The following is a 20,584-nucleotide window of genomic DNA, read 5'->3' as shown; positions in this document are numbered from 1 at the left end:
CTTGTTTGCCGTGTAGTTAGCGTTTTCTCTTTCTTTTTCTGAACGAGCGGTAAGGAATCGTGGGGAGACTTGGGTGTGGTGAGGAGTGTACGTGAGGCGTGCGCTGGTGTGACAAGGGCGTGGTGCAGTAGTAAGCAGAAAACAACTATTTTCTCACACTTACTATGTGATACTTTTTTTTTTCTTCTTTTTGAGAATGAGCGGCAGAGGATCAAGGGCAGACTTAAGTAGGAGGAGGAGGAGGGCAGGTGTGGTGTACGTGGGTGTGACAAGGGCGTGGTGCAGTAGTGGTCAGAAGTCATGACCAACCTTCCCTAGTACTGGCTATTGCTGTGTTCTCTATTTCTCTTTCTTCTTCCTTACTTTTTTTTTTTTTACCCTCATTCCGTCTTCATGTACTTTTTTTTTTTTTTTATCTTCGTGAACCTCTCGTCTCTCTTTCAGTTGTCCAGTTTCAGCAGGAGACTCAGCAGATTAGAAGATACAAGACTGAGAATAAATACTAAACAGTGGCACTGAGTGTGTTGTGCTACTCGACTCGTGGACGTGACTACATGAGTGGGTGTCTGGACTAAGTCTGTAAAGATTTTGAACTTTTGCCAACCTCCTTCGTTCGTGATATAAGATAAATTGTTATGTACTAGTTTATAATTAAAGCCGTGGCCAATAATCTGTCTGTCTGTCTAACAATCTATTTTATCTGTTTGTCTATGTCTGTCTAGCCGTCTAACTATGTCTGTCTGTCTGTCTATCTATCTGTCTGTCTGTTTAGCCATCTATCCATCAGTCAATTTATCTATCTACCTGTCTAACCGTCCATCTATCTGTCTGTCTACTTATACGTTTGTTTAGCCATCTACCTATCAGTTAATCTATCTATCTGTCCATCTATGTATGTATGTATGTATGTACCTATCAATTCATTTATACGAGTAAGGAATCAGTATAAACACCGAGGAAGTATGGATGAGTTGGTGATGAGAGGCGAATGCTTGGTGACAGATGTGCGAGGTGAGGGTGCAAGCTGATGGTGGGTGTAAGTGGTGGTCTGACAGGGCTGCTAAACACTGCCTAGGAAATATAAGCTAAAAATAGACAGTAATTAATGAGCTGTCAGAAAGAAATGCAATGGGAAGGGAGAAGGGTGGGAAGGATACATGGCTCAGGAAGGGCACGGCTAAATTATACCTTAAGGAGAGAAGGAAACACGCGCCCAGAAAAAAAAAAAAAGGATAATTATGAAGACAGTGTGAGTGAAGATTGAAGGATTCGGAAGTTGATCATCTATTCTAAGTTTTATTTCTTCTTCTTTTTTTTTTCGTTCTTTGTTACTGTTTCTATGACAATTTCTATATGCATGAGCGATTGACGGCAAAAAAAAAGAAAAAAAAAGGACAGTCACGAAGACATAAAAACAGAAGACTAAGTAAGGAATACAAAATTATCTATTATCACTATTTTTTATTGTTTTTATTTACCTATTATTTCTAACTACAAAAAATATTCTCTCCGTTAACTTTAGTCAGACGCAAATATTCTCTACTCCGACCATTTCTCGTTGAATTAAGTTTACTTAATCCCCAACTTCGATCACAAGACCGTGGAAACGTGAGACAGACAGGCAGACCGACAGATATTACACACAGACGTAGCGCTCTTTGTAATATACTTGAGTGCCCTAAAGGGACCTCGCAGCCACTCACTTAAGGCTTTCTCTAACTTATGAGCTAACAAAGAGAGAGTTGGCGCCGAGACTGCACGTGGGAGGGGCTTAGGGAAGGGATGGGAAGGGAAGGAAAGGAGAGGAGAGGAGAGGAGAGGAGTGAAGAGGAGAGAGAGAGAGAGAGAGAGAGAGAGAGAGAGAGAGAGAGAGAGAGAGAGAGAGAGAGAGAGAGAGAGAGAGAGAGAGAGAGAGAGAGAGAAATGGCAAAGATAGGAAAAGAGACAGGAAGGAGAAAGGGTGAGAGGAAAATAGAAATGAAGAAGACTAAGAAGAAGGAAGGACATGGAAGGAAGAAAGGGAAGGAAAACATGACATGGGCAGGAAGAAGGAAAAAGGAAAAGAGGCATGGAAGAATATAGAAAGGAAGGGACGTGGATGAAGGAAAGGAAAAAAATAGAAACGGAAGACGAATGATGAAAGGAGTAAGTGATACGTAAAAGAGAAAGGAAAAGGACACATGAAAAGCAAAACGAGAGAAAAGAGGAGAGGGAAACAATGAACAGGGAAGAAAAAGATAATTTCGAGGAGCGTGCGTAAGTAAGAAAGATGGACGAATGAGGGGAAGGAAAGAGACAGACGAGGAAACTGGAGGCGGTGAAAGGAGCAGGAGAGGGAGACGAGAAGGCAGCAAATGTATAGGTGTGAAAGAGAGAAGCACGTAACGAAGAGGGAGAGGAAACAGACACACACCAAAAACAAAGGAAAGAAAGAAAGTAAGAAAATGAAAGGCAGATAGAAAAATAAAGAAAATAAGGAAGAAAGCAGAAACAAAAAAGTTAAAAAAAGAAAAAGACTGAAATAACAAATGAACGAAAAGAAAGGAAAGGAAGAAAAGTGAAGATGGAGACAGAGAAAACGCAAAGACTAACAGAAAAGAATGAGTTTTAGGTGAAGAATGGAAAGGAAACAGGAAGACAAATGAATCGAGGGCAGAATATAAAAAAAAAGTGCAAAAGAGAGAAGAGAGGAAGTGAAGAGAAAGGGAGGAGGGAAGAGGGAGTGGGAGAGGTGAGCGAGAGTGAGGAGAGGGAGAGGGGAGAGAGGGAGGCGTGCATGCAGGACATGAAAGAATTAATGCATGATTCTCTCTTGCTTAATGAACACAAACTGACGCCAGGACACCAGGAGGAGGAGGAGGAGGAGGAGAAGAAGGAGGAGGAGGAGGAGAAGAAAAGGGAAGGAAACAGGAAAAACAACAACAACAACAACAACAACAACAACAACAACAACAACAAAAACAAAGGAGAAGAAAAGGAAGAAAACGATGATAATGAGGATAGCGAAGAAGAAGAAGAAGAAGAAGAAGAAGAAGAAGAAGAAGAAGAAAAATAATAATAATAATAAGAAGAAGAAGAAGAAGAAGAAAAAGAAGAAGAAGAAGAAAATGAAGAATACGAGGAGTAAAAAAACAAACAAACAAAACACACACACACACACACACACACACACACACACACAGAGAATGACCTGACGGCTAGGCACTGCGGCAGATAGGTCACCTAAGGAAGGCAGAAAGGGGTGGAAGAGGAGGTCAGGTCAGGTCACCCCTTCAAACATGCAGGAGGAACAAGAGAAGAAGGAAGAGAAAGAGGAAGGGGAGGAGGAAGACGAAGAGGATGACAATAATATAACTGGTCATTTATATATATATATATATATATATATATATATATATATATATATATATATATATATATATATATATATATATATATATATATATATATATATATATATATATTAACGGTAACATTCCATTGACGGTCCATCTCTCTCAGCACAAGAAGAAGGAAGCATGAAGGGTAATACAGCAGGAGGCTCCTCCCCACCTACCACTCCATTTCAAAACACACTGTATTGGACGCACCGGGGAACATGTACAGTGGACCATGGGGAAACTTGACAACCAACTCTCAATACAAATAGAGGAGGAGGAGGAGGAGGAGGAGGGTTTCCATAAATTTTGATGAAGTATAGCAGTGTTATAGAACTGATGTGGCGATTCTCTCTCTCTCTCTCTCTCTCTCTCTCTCTCTCTCTCTCTCTCTCTCTCTCTCTCTGTGTATGTTTGTGTGTGTGTGTGTGTGTGCGCGTTAAGGAACATGTCATTATCTCTATTGGAGTGGAAATGATTGGCGCTCTTTCATCATTCTTAAACTATTATCATTATTATCGTCCTATCTCATCTCTTTCCTCCTCCTCCTCCTCCTCCTCCTCCTCCTCCTCCTCCTCCTATTAATTTTCCTTGACACATTCGTCCCTTCCCTTGGTGCAGACTACGAGTCATTTCCTCTCCTCTTTGCAAAATTTACTTTCCGATGAGATTTCAAGTTAATTTTCCCTACACCTTTTTTTTTCTATATACCTTAGCAATGTTTTTTTGGAAGTGTGTTCTTGCTATTATGTGTTATTTCGTCGCCCTCTGTCTGTGTGTCTGTCTGTGTGTGTGTCTGTCTGTGTGTCTGTCTGTCTGTGTGTCTGGCATCGTTGCTCATTAGCCGCCATTGTTTACTATTTCACGTCCTTCTCTTCTCCAGCCAGTCAAGTGTTCTCGTGGAGTTTTTTGTAAATAATTGCTTTTACTTCGTTCCTTTGTTACCTGATTTATTGTTTCTTGTGTCTATTTGCCGTCTGTTTTATGTTTGTTTTTTATTCTCAGTTTCTTTCACCGTGTGTGTGTGTGTGTGTGTGTGTGTGTGTGTGTTAATGTAGGAAGGACACTGGCAACAGTGTCCTTGGAAGGCCAAGGGCAACAAAAATCAATAAAAAAATGCCCACTGAAAGCCAGTCCCATAAAAGGGTCAAAGCAGTGGTCAAAAATTGATGAACAAGTGTCTTGAAACCTTCCTCTTGAAGGAATTCAAGTCATAGGAAGGTGGAAATACAGAAGCAGGCAGGGAGTTCCAGAGTTTATCAGAGAAAGGGATGAATGATTGAGAGTAATGGTTAACTTTTGCGTTAGAGAGTTGGACAGAATAGGGGTGAGAAAAAGAAGAAAGTCTTGTGCAGCGAGGCCGCGGGAGGAGGGGGGCATGCAGTTAGCAAGATCAGAAGAGCAGTTAGCATGAAAATAGCGGTAGAAGACAGCTAGATATGCAACATTGCGGCGGTGAGAGAGGGGCTGAAGACAGTCAGTTAGAGGAGAGGAGTTGATGAGACGAAAAGCTTTTGATTCCACCCTGTCTAGAAGATCAGTATGAGTGGAACCCCCTCAGACATGTGAAGCATACTCCATACATGGACGGATAAGGCCCTTGCACAGAGTTAGCAGCTGGGGGGGGTGAGAAAAACTGGCGGAGACGTCTCAGAACGCTTAACTTCATAGAAGCTGTTTTAGGTAGAGATGAGATGTGAAGTTTCCAGTTCAGATTATAAGTAAAGGACAGACTAAGGATGTTCACTGTAGAAGAGGAGGACAGTTGAGTGTCATTGAAGAAGAGGGGATAGTTGTCTGGAAGGTTGTGTCGAGTTGATAGATGGAGGAATTGAGTTTTTGAGCCATTGAACAATACCAAGTTTGCTCTGCCCCAATCAGAAATTTTAGAAAGATCAGAAGTCAAGCGTTCTGTGGCTTCCCTGCGTGAAATGTTTACCTCCTGAAGGGTTGGACGTCTATGAAAAGACGTGGAAAAATGCAGGGTGGTATCATCAGCGTAGGATTGGATAGGACAAGAAGCTTGGTTTAGAAGATCATTAATGAATAATAAGAAGAGGGTGGGTGATAGGACAGAACCCTGAGGAACACCACTGTCAATAGATTTAGGAGAAGAACAGTGACCGTCTACCACAGCAGCAATAGAACGGTCAGAAAGGAAACTTGAGATGAAGTTCCAGAGAGAAGGAGAGAAGCCATAGGAGGGTAGTTTGGAAATTAAAGCTTTGTGCCAGTCTCTATCAAAAAAAATAAAATAAAAAAAGGCAAAACGCCAGAGGCACCTTCGCTTAGGGGGATCCTGAGGAGGGATTGGAGCGATAGAACAAGATAAAGATATGAGAAAGTGATCAGAGGAGCCCATCGGAGAAGAAAGGGTGACAGCAACAGCATAAGTAGAAGGATAACATGTCAGGAAAAGGTCAAGAATGTTGGCGTATCTCCAAGACGGTCAGGAATACGAGTAGGGTGTTGCACCAATTGCTCTAGGTCGTGGAGGATAGCAAAGTTGTAGGCTAGTTCACCAGGATGGTCAGTGAAGGGAGAGGAAAGCCAAAGCTGGTGGTGAACACTGAAGTCTCCAAGAATGGAGATCTCTGCAAAGGGAAGAGGGTCAGAATGTGCTCCACTTTGGAAGTTAAGTAGTCAAAGAATTTCTTATTGTCAGAGGAGTTAGGTGAGAGGTGTACAGCACAGATAAATTTAGTTTGAGAGTGACTCTGTAGTCGTAGCCAGATGGTGGAAAACTCGGAAGATTCAAGAGCGTGGGCACGAGAGCAGGTTAAGACATTGCGCACATAAACGCAGCATCCAGCTTTGGATCGAAAATGAGGATAGAGAAAGTAGGAGGGAACAGAAAAGGGGCTACTGTCAGTTGCCTCAGACACCTGAGTTTCAGTGAGGAAAAGAAGATGAGGTTTAGAAGAGGAGAGGTGGTGTTCTACAGATTGAAAGTTAGATCTTAGACCGCGAATGTTGCAGGTGTTAATGAAGAAAAAATTGAGGGGGGTGTCAAGACACTTAGGGTCGTCGACAGAAAGGCAGTCCGACCTGGGGACATTTATGGTCCTCTCCCCAGATGGGGAGGATAAATTAAGAAAATTAAAATTAATAACCGTATATAAACAAAAAAAAAATAATCTGGATTAAAGATATTCGTTAAGAAAATACCATGGAAAAATGATATTACACTAAGAAATTAAAAATAAGGATACTAGATTAAGTAAATTAAGATAAAGGATATTAGATGAATAAAATAGTCTAGATTAAAGATAGTAGATTAAAGAAATAGTCTGGATTAAGGATAGTAAATTAAGAATTTAGTCTGAATTAAAAACAGTACATTAATTAAATAGTCTAAATTTAGGAAAGTAGATTAAGACAATAGTCTAGATTAAGGATAATAGATTAAGAAAATAGTATGGATTAAGAATAACAGATTAAGGAAATTGAGATTAAGGATGTTAGATTAAGAAAGCATTGTGGATTAAGGATGACAGATTAAGAAAATAATCTGGATTAAGGACTGTACAGTGTTCTGAAAAATGCTGGAAAAGAATCTGTTTCAGTGTGTGTGTGTGTGTGTGTGTGTGTGTGTGTGTGTGTGTGTGTGTGTGTGTGTGTGTGTGTGTGTGTGTGTGTGTGTGTGTGTGTGCTTTCTGTTATACAGTCAATAATAGACAATCAACTTCATTTACAAAAATGTTGCTAGTCTTCAGATATGAGAGACATTTATCAACACACAACGGTTACTTATTTTCTTGAACTTCTTTCCTTTTTTTCTTCTTCATCTCATTTTCTTCAACGTATTTTTTTTCAACTTCTCTTTTTCAACTTGTTTTTGTGTCCAATCATCACAACAACGAAGTCAAGCCACGCCATATCATCACTTCCTTCATTATTTCTACTAATAGCAGTTTACAGACAGAAAGAGTTGAAGTGCTGTAGATAAACAAATAGGAGACAGAGACGGGGGGGAGGGGCGTATGGGGGATTACAGAGGGGTTGGGAGGAGAGGGGAGGAGAAATAAAGGCGGCAGGATAAAACAAGTGAATATCGCCTGGTGCTTGAGCGAAGATTGATGATAATTCTGTGTTATCATTTACGTGCAAAGGAGGTGAGGAGGGGGGAAGGGGAGGTGGGGAGGGAAGGAGGAGCAGAGAGGATTGGGGGGTAGGGGAGTAAAGGAGACACCCATCTTCTCTGCAATGGCAGCGATAACTCCCCGCCTCGCCTTTCCTATCTACTCCCATTTCCCACTATCACCCACTCCCCTTCCCTCCCCACTAACGCCCACTCCTTTTTCCTCCCCACTAACTCCCCTTCCTCTCCCCACTCACTCTCACTCCTCTTCTGTGTCCATTTGCTTTCACTCTTCTCTTTACCACTCTTACTACTCCTCTTTTCCCTCCCGACTCACCCATCCCGCCTTTTTCTCCCTCTTTATCCCCTTCTCCCTCCCCTTAACAGTTTCTCTTCTCCCCTTCTCTCCTCTCACATTCCATCCACATATCTTTTCACTTCCACCACTCCATATGCTTCCCAATCACCTACATCCACTTTCTTCCATCTCTTGGCTTTTTCCTGACCTTCTCTTCGCCCCATCACTCCCTTAACCTTCACAATTAATTCCTCTCTCTCTCTCTCTCTCTCTCTCTCTCTCTCTCTCTCTCTCTCTCTCTCTCTCTCTCTCTCTCTCTCTCTCTCTCTAAAAATCCGAGAACATTCACAGCCACATCTACCTCCACTACTACTTCTACTACTACTACTACTACTACTACTACTACTCCTTATCACAAACAGCCACGGAAGGGACACAAAATCTGCTGTTGTTTGTTCTTCCTTTGTATTAATTTTTGCTCTCGTGTATACAGACTAGTCCTTTAAAATGTTTCGCACCACCCCTCCTCCCTCTCCCTCTCCCTCTCCCTCTCCTTACCCCTAACAAAACAATCTTTATGAAAACAATCTTTATGATAAGCCACGCAATATCATCATTTCCTTATTTTTTTTCTACGTATAGTTAAAAGAAAAAATAGAAATAGATAAAGTGTTGTCCCCAAAAATTGGTAACCACTCAGAGACATGTTTTCCTTCCCCGTCTTTGTGTACATATTGTATATAAAGAACAAAGCTCTGAAGACTGTTACTCCCCTCATCAACACAAGCCAAAGTCGCCATCTTACACTGTGAACGCTTATCAACACTCTATGGACTCTCTCAAGAGGGAAGCTTCAAGACACTCCCACAATTTTTGACGATCGTTTCCGACTCTGTTTAGGGACCGGCACTTCAGGGGACATTTTTCTTCGTAATTTTGTTGCCTTTGTCAGGTGCCCCTCCTGGAAAATGACATTTTTCTTCGTAATTTTGTTGCCTTTGTCAGGTGCCCCTCCTGGAAAATGACATTTTTCTTCGTAATTTTGTTGCCTTTGTCAGGTGCCCCTCCTGGAAAATGACATTTTTCTTCGTAATTTTGTTGCCTTTGTCAGGTGCCCCTCCTGGAAAATGACATTTTTCTTCGTAATTTTGTTGCCTTTGTCAGGTGCCCCTCCTGGAAAATGAGAGAGAGAGAGAGAGAGAGAGAGAGAGAGAGAGAGAGAGAGAGAGAGAGAGAGAGAGAGAGAGAGAGAGAGAGAGAGAGAGAGAGAGAGAGAGAGAGAGAGAGAGAGAGAGAGAGAGAGAGAGAGAGAGAGCCGTCTGCATTTTTCGGCCTCCCGGAGCCATCATTCTGCCCCAGTAGTCAAATTTTCGCGTGTTTTTAAGCGCGCCAAATTAACATCTATGTCTTAAAAACGCTGCACAACAAAGAATGATTCAAGCACATCCGACACTTGTGGAAACTAGCTTACAGTATTACTCCTTTCATCAAAAGTCTTCCCCCCCTCTCCAGTTTAATGACCTCCCATTAACATGCGTCTGCTCACGCCACAACAACGTTAAGTTACACAGACAATGAAAGGAATGTTCTCTTGGGCGAGAGGTACTGCCCGCCAGGTAGGGGACACTACTTGCACCAACTCATTCGTTAAGAAAATCTTATAACTTAGATAATAATGGCTTAAAACGCACACAAGCCAAACATACTGTGTCCTCAGCTCATAATGATCCCCCTCCTGCTCTTCCTGCTTCCTCACTGATGCACGTAAGGGTCACGGCTCGAGTTCTACCCTTGGCATTGTAAGCGCGGGACTGAACTTGCTCTCCTCGGCACAGTGACACGAGAATGTGGCAGTGGAAGTCATTTTAGCTGAGCCAAAACTACACGTCAGTTACGTTGTGTGAATGGGCATTGTTGGCGAGGTTTTCCACGGCTCTAAATGGCTGGCAGACCGTGGTGGCGCCAAATGTTAGTGCGATATTAGTGCACAGCTGCTGATGTATGAATTGTGAGCCAAATAACACAGATAAGTGACTGATAGAATTAATATTTAGAGAATTAGATATACTAAATCAAATAAATGTATTACTTCTATGCTTTTGAAGAGAGTCTTCATTGCAGTGATTCAGCATAATTCATTGAAAAGTGCATCACTGCCGCTAATGAAAAATAATCATAATTTTATATTTTGTTTCATTCTTGTATCTGATTGGCTAAAGACCTTATCACATTCTAGAATCGAGGCCTCTGATTGGTGCGCCTGGTGGGTGCCGAAGTCTTTAGCTCCAAGCTGCTGAGCGCTCCAAGAAGGGGGCGCAAAGGTATACCATACCCTCTGACGAACAGGTTCCCAGTAAGACTGTGCAATACCTGGATTTTCTACTGAAGATTTTGGCACAACACTCCATAATACGAGATTCAACAACAACAAGAGGAAACGACAAGCAATGGACGCCCAAGAGACCCTCGGTGAGAAGGGGAGCGCTAAGGAGAAAGTGACGACCAAGAACAAGAAGAAGAGGCGGCTGGAGAGCCTCGAAGACTGCACCAGCCACGAGAAGACGGTCACTGAAGGCTGTGCAGAGATGAAACATCGCGCGAGCCGGCGAGAACACAAAAATCAGAGGGACGGGAATGACATCAAAGGCAAGAAAACGATGAGCGTGGAGTGTTTTCATTCGATTATGGACCGCACCAAGAAGAGAAAGAGGCAGAACAAGGACGACGACGAGAAACAGAACAAGAGGAAGAAACAAGACACGGAGGAAACGGAAAACCAGGACAAGAAAAGGAAGAGGCAGGTTAATGACGACGACGAGAAGCAGAACAAGAAGAGGCAGAGGCAGGTTACGGACGATGACGAGAAGCAGGACAAGAAGAGGAAGAGGCTAGACACGGAGGACGACGAGAAGCAGGACAAGAAGAGGAAGAGGCAGGTTAAGGACGACGACGCGAAGCAGGACAAGAAGAGGAAGAGGCAGGACGCGGAGGACGACGAGAAGCAGGCAAAGAAGAGCAGGGGGGAGGGCAGGAGAGAACGAAAGAAGGGGGGGAAGATGGAGTGCTGTCAATGCGTTAAGCACGGCATCAAGAGATGGAAGATGAGAGGGTGGTACAAAGACGACGTGGTGAGGCTGATGGTGGATGCCAAGAGAGTCAGCAAGGAGAGGAACGTGAGCAGGTGGTGCCGTCTTAATATTGGGAAAGAAAACCTGGTGTCCGCGACCGTGCGCGGCCACCCGTGCCTTGTCCAGCTTGACAGCGGCTCCTCATGCAGCCTCATGAGGCTAACACTGGCCCGGAGGCTGGGAATCGTCACGGGCAAGCAAGAGACAGTAAAGAAATACTTGTTTACCTGGGCTGGCATGCTGGAGTTGGACGTGATCGAGCTGGACGAGGTGGTGGTGATGCTGCGTCGCTACGTGGCGGTCAACACGCGCATGACGGTCATTGTACGCGGGGATGTGAGGAAGCACTACTTGGACCTAATAGTTATGTCCATGAGCCGCCTGCAGGAGGCCGAGGTGCGGCAGGAGTTCCATCCCGACGACAGCAGCATCCTGTTCCTGCGTCACCCAAAACGTCTGCGGCGGAGACAACCTTCGGACACACAACGCAAAACGTTCATGTTTGCCGCACGAGCGTTAGGCATCGAGGAGCCGCTGACGGTGATGGTGAACACTGGTAACGCGTCAACATTCTCTATCACTAAGACTGGTCAGGACAAGATGCTGTGCAGGACAGGCAAATCGACTGTGCTGCCGAAACGAGTCCTGCTGCACTTTGGCAGCGGCACAGACACTCTGCGAAAGATGGACACGATATACATGCGCCACTGGTTTGATTTCGTGTTTGGACGAACGCTGCTGTGTAAATTACAAGCAGCGATAGATTATGATGATTTGTCCATGACCTTGACGCTCAACGGAAAACGATACCGCTTCGACATCCTCACTCACGTCCTCCGTCTGCGTACGCCCAGAGGTGCCGCGTCCTCTCAGCCTCCGCCTTGATTTTATTGATTGACTGATTTTTTTGTTTTGTTTTGATTTGTTATCCATCAGGGAGGTCAGCAGAGGCAAGGAATAGATGAATAAAAATCCCGCTCAAAGAAGATCCCAAAACGAAAATAGGAGCAGTCAATAGAGTAGAAAAAATAGTCTGGATTAAGGATATAAAACTGTGTTCTTCATTAAGGATATTAGACTAAGAAAATCAAGATTATGGACAGTAAATCAAGGTTATTAAGATAAAGGATAGTAGATTAAGAAAATAGTCTGGATTAAGGATATTAGTTAAGAAAATAGTCTGCATAAGAAAATATTACACTTAGAAATGAAGATTAAGGATAACAAAATAAGGAAAATAAAATAAAAATATCAAATTAATAAAATGGCCTGGATTAAGAATGGTAGACTAAGAAAATAGTCTGGATTGAGGATAGTAGATTAAAAAAGTCTGAATCAAAAATAATCTAAATTGAGATTAATGCATTAACAAAAAAAATCAGGATTAAGGATGGTAGATCAAGGAAAGAGTCTGAATTAAGAAAAGTAGATTAAGAAAATAAACTGGATTAGAGATAATAAATCAAGAAAATAGTCTGAATTAAGGATAACAGATTAAGAAAATGGTCTGGATTAAGGAAATTAAGATCAAGGTTGATAGACTAAGAAAACAATCTGGATTAAGGATAGTAGATCAAGTAAATAGTTTGTATTAAGGATAGTAAATTAAGAAAGAGGTCTGGATTAAGAATATTACATTAAGAAGATAGACTGGATGAAGGATATTACTTCAAGAAAGTAGTCTACATTAAGAATAGTAGATGAAGAAAATTGTCTACATTAAGGATAGTAAATAAAAAAAATAGTCTGGATTAACGACAGTAGATTAAGTAGATGATCTACTTTGTCTACCGTCTTAAGGATGGCAGATAAAGAAAATAGTACAGATTTAGGAGAGTAAATTAAGAAAATAGACTGCATTGAGGATTATACACTGATTAAGAAAATGTTGTCGTTAAGGATATTATAATTAAGGAATCTACAATTAAGGAGAGTAGATTAAGGACATAATTTGGATTAAGGACACTATATTAAGGAAATAGTCTGGATTAAGGACACTATATTAAGGAAATAGTCTGGATTAAGGACACTATATTAAGGAAATAGTCTGGATTAAGGACACTATATTAAGGAAATAGTCTGGATTAAGGACACTATATTAAGGAAATAGTCTGGATTAAGGACACTATATTACGGAAATAGTCTGGATTAAGGACACTATATTAAGGAAATAGTCTGGATTAAGGACAATGAATTAAGAAAATAGTGTGGATTAAGGACAATGAATTAAGAAAATAGTGTGGATTAAGGCCTTAGTGAATTAAGGACACTTGGATGAATGTCATTAGGTTAAGAGCAGAGGTTGCAGCAATGGTTATGTACAAAGCAGTACACAGGTACATCCATGGGACTGAAAAGTTCTGTAAGGTAACACAGGCTGTGCTTGTATAGAGATATATTTATTATATTGTAATCTGATGTATTTATACACAGATATATTTCTATATTGTAATTTGATGTGTGAGTTTGAGACTTGGGTCCATATTGATGTTCGCTGTGTGCTTGTGACCTGATGTTAAATGTGTTTATATATATATATATATATATATATATATATATATATATATATATATATATATATATATATATATATATATATATATATATATATATATATATATATGGATGCGTTACATAATGACGGAAGTCTTGATAGTGTTCTTGCGAAATATTTTGAAAAAGAATATTTCAGTGTGTGTGTGTGTGTGTGTGTGTGTGTGTGTGTGTGTGTGTGTGTGTATGTGTGTTCAGTTTTCCTTTTCTTCTATAATATAATTAATAATAATTAGATAATCAACTTCATTTAGAGTCACTTTAGTAGAGTGTTCGGAAATAAGAGACAATGACCATCACATAACGCTTATCATTTTCTTCAACTTTTTTTTATATTCATTTTCCTCCTTTTTTTTTTTCTTCAAGTAATTCTTCTTGAACGTATTCTTTTCTTCTCCTTATTATCTTCTTCTACTCTTGTTTTGTGTCCAACCATGACAACAACGGATGCAAGCCACGCAATATCATCACTTCCTTCATTGTTTCCACGTATACCTTAAAGACAGAAATAGATAAGGTGCTTTGCCCAAACACGTCAATGCTAAACCCTTGTACAACTGTTTGGCACATCTTTCCTTAATTACTAACCACTCTGAGACATCTTTTCCTTGCCCTTCTTTCTGTACATATTGTTAATAAAGAACAAAGCTCCGAAGACTGTTACTCCCCTCATCAACACAAGTCAAAGTCTTCGTCTAACACTGTGGACGCTTATCAAGACTACTCTCGCAAGAGGGAAGCTTCAAGACACTCATCCTCTAATTTTTGACAATCGTTTCTGACTCAGTTTGGGGACCGGCGCCTCAGGGAACATTTTTTTCTTCCTAATTTTGTTGGCCTTGGCAGGTACCCCCCTTAAATGAAAAAAAATAATAATAATAAAAAATAAATAAATAAAAAACAAAATGAAATAGAAAGGGAAGAGGGAGATGAAGGGAGGGAGGAAATGTAAGGATGAAGGGAAGGGGGAGAGGAGGGAAGGAATGGGGAGAGAGGGAATGGGGAGGGAGGGAAGGGGAAGAGAAAATGGGGAGAGGGAATGGGGAGGGAGGGAGGAAGAGAGAATGGGGGGAGAGAGAGAGAGAGAGAGAGAGAGAGAGAGAGAGAGAGAGAGAGAGAGAGAGAGAGAGAGAGAGAGAGAGAGAGAGAGAGAGCGTCATCTGCAGGTTTTGGCCGGCCGAAGCCACCGTTCTCCCCGGAAAGTCAAATTTTCGCGTGTTTTTTGAGCGCGCCAAATCAACGTCTATGTCTCAAAAATACTGCACAACAAAGTATGATTCAAGCACGTCCAACACTTCTGGAAACTAGTATGCAGTATTACCAATGTCTCCTCCCATCAAACCTCTTCCCCTCTTCAGTTCAATGACCTCCCGTTAACATGCGTCTGATCACGCTTCAACAACGCTTGATTATATTAAGTTACACAGAAGGAAAGGGATGAAAGGTAAAATGAATATAAATTTTTAACAAGATTATTATTATTATTATTATTATTATTATTATTATTATTATTATTATTACTAGTAGTAGTAATAGTAGTAGTAGTAGTAGCAATGATGATAATGATAGTAATAATAATAATGATAATAATAATAATAATAATAATAATAATAATAATAATAATAATAATATTAATAATAATAATAATCCCCTTTCCCAAGCGGATTCAATATTCTCCACTCATGGTCTGGATTTCAGTGACTCATTACTGTTGTAACGACCACCTAACAGCCAATTCGGTAGTTACCTTGTTAATACGTCACCAATATTCCCAGTCTTCCGTTTTCTACAGTACATGGTTGAAATGTTAAATTGTTAAATACGAATAGTATAACAAAAGTGAATACGATAGAAGAAGAAGAAGAAGAAGAAGAAGAAGAAGAAGAAGAAGAAGAAGAAGAAGAAGAAGAAGAAGAAGAAGAAGAAGAAGAAGAAGAAGAAGAAGAAGAAGAAGAAGAAGAAGAAGAAGAAGAAGAAGAAGAAGAAGAAGAAGAAGACGAGGAGGAGGATGAGGAGGAGGAGGAGATATTAAAATCAAGAGAGAGAGAGAGAGAGAGAGAGAGAGAGAGAGAGAGAGAGAGAGAGAGAGAGAGAGAGAGAGAGAGAGTAAAGATGACCACGGGAGAAATCAGTATGGAGACCAGCAGACAGGAAACACCTTATCTTGTCTCTATTTTCTCCTTTTATCAAGTGTTCCCTTATTACTGTTTTACAGCCTCGCCTCCCCCACGCCCTCCAGTACTCACCACACGACCCGCAGCCCTCCTGACGCACGGATGGATGGGAAATATTACGATAATCGCCACCGCGGGACTTCACAACTTACTCTGTACCTCAGGTGACGGGGGAGGGGGAGGGGGCGGGAACTCAGGGCTGGCAACTTATGCGATTCGTCAATATTATGATAAAACTCTAACTCACGCCGAGTAACTCTGTTGAAATTGACAGGAAATATAGATCAGTAAGTATTATTGCTTTGTGTATTGATATTTGTAGGTTTGTTCGGGTTTACCGTTGATTTAGTGTTTTATGAAGCGTAAATTATGTTGGAACTCCTGGCTGATCACACAGCGGGAAATAGATTTTCGCTTGATTCAGTAGGAGAGAGAGAGAGAGAGAGAGAGAGAGAGAGAGAGAGAGAGAGAGAGAGAGAGAGAGAGAGCAATTGAGTCATTATCCTTTCGTTCGTCTTTCTTTAAGGAATGAAGACGCGGCAGTGAGGGAGCCAGACACAAAGGAAGGACAGGATGGGAGAGGGTGCCAGTGAAACAAGAAACATTAAGAGATTAAAGAAAATAAGAAGAAAAAGGAGAAAAAAAATGGATGCAGGAGACGACTAAGAAGAAGAAGGAATATAAAAAAAAAAGTCAATTAATGGGAAGGAAAAAAATCAGAAAAGTTGAGGACAGAATATAGAAGGAGAAAAAAAGGAGAAGGAAGAGGAGGAAGAAAAGTGAAAGGAGAAGGACGCGTTAGAGATAAAGGGGAGCAGAAGGCGAAGATAAAGTGTTATTATGCAGGACTTAGGAGGACGCCAAGCTTACTTTGCTCGTCCTGGAGGAGAAACTGTCAGCTGTACTGACCCTCAGATGTGATGCAATATTAGGTACAGCAGCCAACGCTGACCCTACACCCAATACACACCTAACACACCCAACACACACTTAGTACACCCAGTAAGTACTCACCCCCCGATGCGGTGCACTGCAGGGTCAGCGGGTCACCCTCGATCAGTGACCTCAACACCCCGCCGTGGACAGGACTCCATCCAGTGTCCAGGAGCACCAGGCACGACGGCACGACTGTGGAGGGAAGAGCTTGGTTACTGGTGGCGTGTGGCGGTGTGTGGGCATTGCGGGGGTGGTGTGTGGTGGAGTGAGTGGGTGCAGAGTGCTGCAGACTTTGTGTGGACGTGGTCTGCCATGTGGTGTGTGCAGCATGTGTAAAGGCAGGTGGTGATGGGGATGGTGAATGTGCTGAGTGCTTTTGTGGGAACACCTTATTGTTTTATGATAGACACATTGTTTGTTATACGTAAACACACACACACACACACACACACACACACACACACACACACAGGAATTTCAAACCCCGCATAAATCATCGCAGTATGTTTATGAATGCTAACTACTAAAAAATCTCCCAAAAGGCAAGTAATATGCATAAAGAATCTATTGGTGATTTGTGCGTCCGCTGGTGGTCAGGATTGAAAGGAGGAGGAAGATCGGGGGAGCGAGGGCGGCGCTGCCATTTAGGAGTGTACTGTACCAGTGTACTGGCATTACGGTATTTCAGTGTGTCGGGTCAAGTATTGCTATTAGTAGAGTTATCTTTGTTGATAATACCAATGCACACACACACAAACAAACAAACAAACAAACAAACACACACACACACACACACACACACACACACACACACACACACACACACACACACACACACGCATACAAACACTTACACACACACACACACACACACACACACACACACACACACACACACACGGCCACGCGCCTCGCTCGATCCGTGCCACCAGACACCACAACAAGATACGCCTAAAGGTGCCGCGCACAGAGCGGTACAGACTCAGCGCGATTCCCACCATGGTGCGAAAAATCAATCAATAGCATTTCCTTTCTAGATTAGACTTACCTTTAGGATTAATGTTAAGTATTTCCCCACTCCCCTCTACATTTTCAGTTTGTTAAATGCCTGAATAATGAACCGTTTATTATTATTATTATTATTATTATTATTATTATTATTATTATTATTATTATTATTACACACACACACACACACACACACACACACACACACGAATGTTTACCAGCATATTTTTATTTTTATTCCATATTTAGTTGGAATAGTAAAACAATTTGACTGGAGATTTCATAAAAGTTCTATTAACACACACAAAAGCTATGACGAGGACATGTTCAGTGTAAGGCACAGCAACACCCCCAGCAACAGGCAGCAAGTACCAGACAAGGCATTAGTGGTCGAGGCGTGGCAGTCATCACCAGCTTCTAATTGTTCCCGGAAAAACACCAAGACAATCAGGAAATCAACTTAATTCAAGACATACTGAGAACCAGCTCCCTAAACTCCCTTAGTAATAGGCTTCGTGACTCACCGAGGCGGCAAGTTAGACGAATGAATGAGGCCACCCGCGCGTCAAGGCCAAACTGATGCAGCCAAAAAGTGGCAAACATGCCTAACAAACACGCCTTCCTGCCGCAGAGCAGCGGCGACCAAACTCCTTTAAAGTGTCGCGCACCCCCCCCTACATGTGAACGGATGAGCGCAGCGGTGCGTGAGGAAACCCGCGGCGAGCAGGACGTCAAGGAAACAACGCAGCCTACGTAGACAACAGATAAATAATAAATACACAAATAAATAAGCAATGCATAAACTCATGAGGCACAAATTCCCGGATAAAATTTTTTTTTTCTGGCAGTTTAGTATCCTTGGCCAGTGAATTTCCTCGCAAACAGATATTCAGCTTCACTAAAGAGGCAAAGAAGACGTTGTACACAGTCTTAGAAAGGAGAAGAAACAGATCGAGAAAAAGGAAATTAACGGAAAATAAAAAAATCTTCTTCCGCCTCCTCCACCTCCACCACCACTTCTGACCTCTTGTACTCCAGTCCGTGTCTATCACTTCTCCACTTTCAGTGCCTCCACCTCCCCTCCTTTCCTGGCGCCACACCAGCAGCCTCTCACCACCACAAACCCTCCGCGGTCTGGTCTCCTCTGCTTACAGTCAGAATTTCAACACTTTCTATCCTTTCTTTAAAACTTGAACACTTTCCAGCTCAGCGCTAAAGCCACCCGGCTTCGAGGACACATTATTCTACCTCATAAAGAAAAGAAAACTGAATGAGGCATAACTATATTTCTTTTGAGACTCTCCCTCTCTTTATCCCAGTCAGAAAGCCTGTGTGTGTGTGTGTGTGTGTGTGTGTGTGTGTGTGTGTGTGTGTGTGTGTGTTTGTAGTCTGTCATCTCTCTCTCTCTCTCTCTCTCTCTCTCTCTCTCTCTCTCTCTCTCTCTCTCTCTCTCTCTCTCTCTCTCTCTCTCTCTCTCTCTCTCTCTCTCTCTCTCTCTCTCTCTCTCTCTCTCTCTCTCTCTCTCTCTCTGTCTCTGTCTCTCTCTCTGTCTGTCTGTCTGTAAACTATGTACCAACGGTGACGCGCGATTAAACAAAACCGGCGTTGTAACACACCCGTTCATTAGCACCTCCAATCAGACAGACATCCCGGGTGGCGGAGATGCATCACTTGTTTACCTTCGCCTGCTGCTGTTTATTCAGAGCCTGCATGTACTAATGACCATATAATGCTGCTACTGAGTAGTGTGTGTGTGATCTCTTTGTTTAATGAGAGAGAGAGAGAGAGAGAGAGAGAGAGTACACACGTGCGCCAAGTAACAAATGGAGCCTCTCCACAGCACGCCACCAAACAGGAAGGTGTGCATCCCCAGGTCAATTTCTTTAATAATTTCAGAGTGAAGCACGCAGCATAATGGCGCCATAAACAAATGCTTCCCTTCTGACTGCGTCTCAAGTTCTCATATTAATTTTCTATTTCAGAATCTCGTTTCCCTCTCTGGCCCTTCCGCTCGCTGGCCGCCCTCTCCCCCTCGTGCATGCTCGCAGCTGCGCCTTTCCTCCCACGCGAATCACGGTGCAGTAATTCTTGTGTGTGCTTATATTTAAATAATGATGAAAAAACAATGACACCGAAGACACCACCAGCAGCTACAACACTACCACCACCACTACCACCATCACCACCACCACTATCACCATCATCACCACCACCACCACCACCACCACCACCACTACTAACAACAACAACAACAACAACAATGACAACGACGACACCACCAGCAGCTGCACCATCACCACCACCACCACCACCACAACAACAAACAACAACAACAACAACGACGACGACAGTGAGTGTCCTGGCAGACCGGCTCCGTGAGTTGTGATCCCCAAATAACTACTTATTGGCACATTTTTGTCCTTTAACTTATCATACAGAAAACATGTCGGTCACCATAAATCCGTATTTCATTCCTATACTTATAAAATGTAACATCAGTTATGTTTAAAACAACGAAACACACACACACACACACACACACACACACACACACACACACACACATTATATTCACAATGACACCAGAGAAAAAAAGTTTATAGAAAATGCCACTCAAATATAAATTCCAAAAGTATTGTCTGTTTCATTACAACTTTTAGCTGCGTATTGTTTCAAAGGAACTCGACACGTCACGATCATAACACAGCGCTGTAGAGAGCTGCGGACGAGTGCGTCTGGGATCATTTGGTGGTGTTCCCCTCACGCCTTCCTGTGGCTCCACGAGATAGTTATCACCATGGCCGCAGTACGGACGCACATATTCATATCTAGTACTTAAAATGTGATCCGTCTACTTCTTTACCTGGCTACATATTGGATCCATAATTCATCCATCCACACGTACGTACTCACACAGTAAACGTTTGCTTACGAAATCTCAAAGCATTTTCACGCTTACAGTCTAAGAAAAGATCAATGTTTGTCTGGAGTGAAAAAGCGGCAGCTGAGAAAAGCGTGAGGGTGAGGTG

The 20,584-nt window shown here is 42.2% G+C and overlaps 1 protein-coding gene across 2 annotated transcripts in view; it reads right to left on the bottom strand.

The window, feature by feature from the left end:
• Positions 1 to 20,584, bottom strand: part of LOC135089511 (solute carrier family 35 member F3-like) — a 124,698-nt gene that overhangs the window by 61,395 nt on the left and 42,719 nt on the right. For both annotated transcript variants that reach the window (XM_063985094.1, XM_063985101.1), the window contains exon 3: positions 16,626 to 16,739. In XM_063985094.1, the coding sequence (XP_063841164.1) occupies positions 16,626 to 16,739 (114 nt within the window). The remainder of the gene's footprint in view (positions 1 to 16,625; positions 16,740 to 20,584) is intronic.

This window comes from Scylla paramamosain, chromosome 33 (genome assembly GCF_035594125.1).
Source record: "Scylla paramamosain isolate STU-SP2022 chromosome 33, ASM3559412v1, whole genome shotgun sequence".
Lineage (NCBI taxonomy): Eukaryota > Metazoa > Arthropoda > Malacostraca > Decapoda > Portunidae > Scylla > Scylla paramamosain.
Note: the sequence above shows the minus strand (reverse complement) of the source record. Positions and strands in the feature narration are given on the sequence as shown.